A 2,144-nucleotide genomic window follows, 5' to 3' on the forward strand; every position below is an offset into this window, starting at 1 on the left:
CACTTTTTCCCCCTAAACTGCGTGCTGTCTCTATTGAAAATCTGGTTTGTAATTTAAAAACATGCAGAATAATATACCTGCAATGTAAGTGTTGAAATTAAAGGGTCTTTTTCAATTTAAAAAATATTTCAAATGATTTTTTTTTTTTTCTTTAATTGGTGGGAGGGGGGGCGGAATTTGTGGGTATTTTTGCCTAGTGGCGTGAACCTACCCTACACAGCTATGCGATCCGCTACGTCTGTGTGCTCCGTGGGGCTGCATCCATCATATAGCTCCGAGTCGGCCCGCTGCGGCTCGCCCACCCGCCCGCCGTGTGTGTAAACTCAGACCATGGACTCTGTCTCCACGGGCCCTGGGGGGCCCTCCTTCCGTGAGAGCTTTAGGACCATGGGCTTCCCGGTGTTGTCACTGGCTGGCTGGCCTGACAGGCCTTTCTGCTCCTCCTTGGCCTCCTCGGACACGTCAGGATAGATGACCAGGAAGGTGGCCGTTAGGAAGCCCAGGAAAGAACCCACGGAGGCCACTGTGGGGATGACTCGGACGGTGCCGACAGCATCTACCACTCCCCCGAGGGCCGAGGCCACCAGGATCTGGGAGATATAGACCTGGCAGGACAGGATGGCGCAGTCGATGCCAAAGCCTCGCTTGGAGTTGCCGGGACTGTGGTGGACGTACTAGAAGAAAAAGAGACGAGGGTGAGGAGCACAGGTTGAACACTAATTCACCAGCAACCACCCCTGGATTCCTGTCCCCCCACCCCGGGACCCCGGCACCAGAGGTAGCACCCCCAGCGGAGAGCAAGAGTGGGAGGAACTTCACCACCAAATCAGGGCCCAGAGCTGAGAGGCCCCAGGAAGGGCAGCAGGGCCCCGGTCAGCCCTGGGAGGGAGGCTCCGGGGAGTGCATTTCAATGCTTGGAAAAGGACTCTGGCAGGTGACCTCAGGTGCCAACTGAGGAGGTATGCAGCTTTCTTTGTGGTTTTGAAAAAAGGCCCAAGAGGAAACTGGTGTTAGACATGGAACATTCTAGACCAAGTCTTTAAACCAAGGAGACGGGATTCTAGGAGATTGACGAGAATGTTAGACATGGAACATGCTACATCAAGTCTTCTTTAAACTGGGGTTAGACATGGAACATTCTAGACCAAGTCTTTAAACCAAGGAGACGGGATTCTAGGAGATTGACGAGAATGTTAGAAAAGAACGGGAGTGAGCAGACGGATGTATCCTGATGTCCACATGGTGTTACTCACACCGTGTGGACACTGTGGAGCAGGCCCCTGTGTTGCAAACCTTCACCACAAACGCAACACGTCGTATCCCAATAAACAAAACCCCTCTCAACACGTGCAGTGGCCACAGCCTGAGGCAAACAGACAAGCGGGGAGGGAGAACGCAAAGGCTACACACACACACACACACACACACACACACACGCTCTGTTCCGAGGTCCGTCAGCTGGGCCGCCCCATGGAAACGTGACCCTGAAGCACTGAGCCAAAGAAGCAAACCCCAGGAGGTGTGTGGCTGTGCTCTTCTGGGCCACGGCTGTCAGTAAGCCGACGCCACTAGTGCCCATGTTTACAGCCGTGCAACATGCCGACAGCAACGACACGCCTGCGTTGTAAGGCCCGCCCTCCGTCAGACTCTTCCCACCATGTGAACTCAGTGCTACCCCTTCTGTCTGACACAGGGCGGGAGAAGACACCCACGACTCTCAGACCACAGGATAAGTCAGCCTCACAAGGCCCTTTGGAGGGAAGTCTCCCAGAGGAGAGCATCATGGGTCAGAGCTACTGGGGACAACTGCCTGCCTGCACAGCTCATGCTCATGGCGGAATCTGGCGGCAGCTGTGAAGCTGGTAGTTCTACTTTAACAACAAGGCCCCAAGGTCAGCCCCAGCCTCTCCTGCTCCGTCTCAGGTCCTGCCCCAGCTCTACCCAGGCACCCCGCACACCTGCCTGCTCTAGTGGTACTGACCCTCTCCTGCCCCTGTACACCTGGCCTGCACACCTGCTCCGCACACCTGCCTGCTCTAGTGGTACTGGCCCTCCCCTGCCCCCGTACACCTGGCCCACACACCTGCTTGTTCTCGTGGTATTGGCTCTCCTCTGCCTCCACACACCTGCCCCGCACACCTGCC

At 55.8% G+C, this 2,144-nt stretch overlaps 1 protein-coding gene across 1 annotated transcript in view; it reads right to left on the reverse strand.

Annotated features, from left to right (window-relative positions):
- Positions 1–323: 323 nt before the first annotated feature.
- Positions 324–2,144, reverse strand: part of SLC45A4 (solute carrier family 45, member 4) — a 15,214-nt gene continuing 13,393 nt past the window's right edge. The window contains exon 7 of the mRNA XM_006830728.1: positions 324–674. Within this exon, the coding sequence (XP_006830791.1) occupies positions 324–674 (351 nt within the window). The remainder of the gene's footprint in view (positions 675–2,144) is intronic.

The sequence above is a fragment of the Chrysochloris asiatica genome, unplaced genomic scaffold (assembly GCF_000296735.1).
Source record: "Chrysochloris asiatica unplaced genomic scaffold, ChrAsi1.0 scaffold00001, whole genome shotgun sequence".
In the NCBI taxonomy this organism is placed as follows: domain Eukaryota; kingdom Metazoa; phylum Chordata; class Mammalia; order Afrosoricida; family Chrysochloridae; genus Chrysochloris; species Chrysochloris asiatica.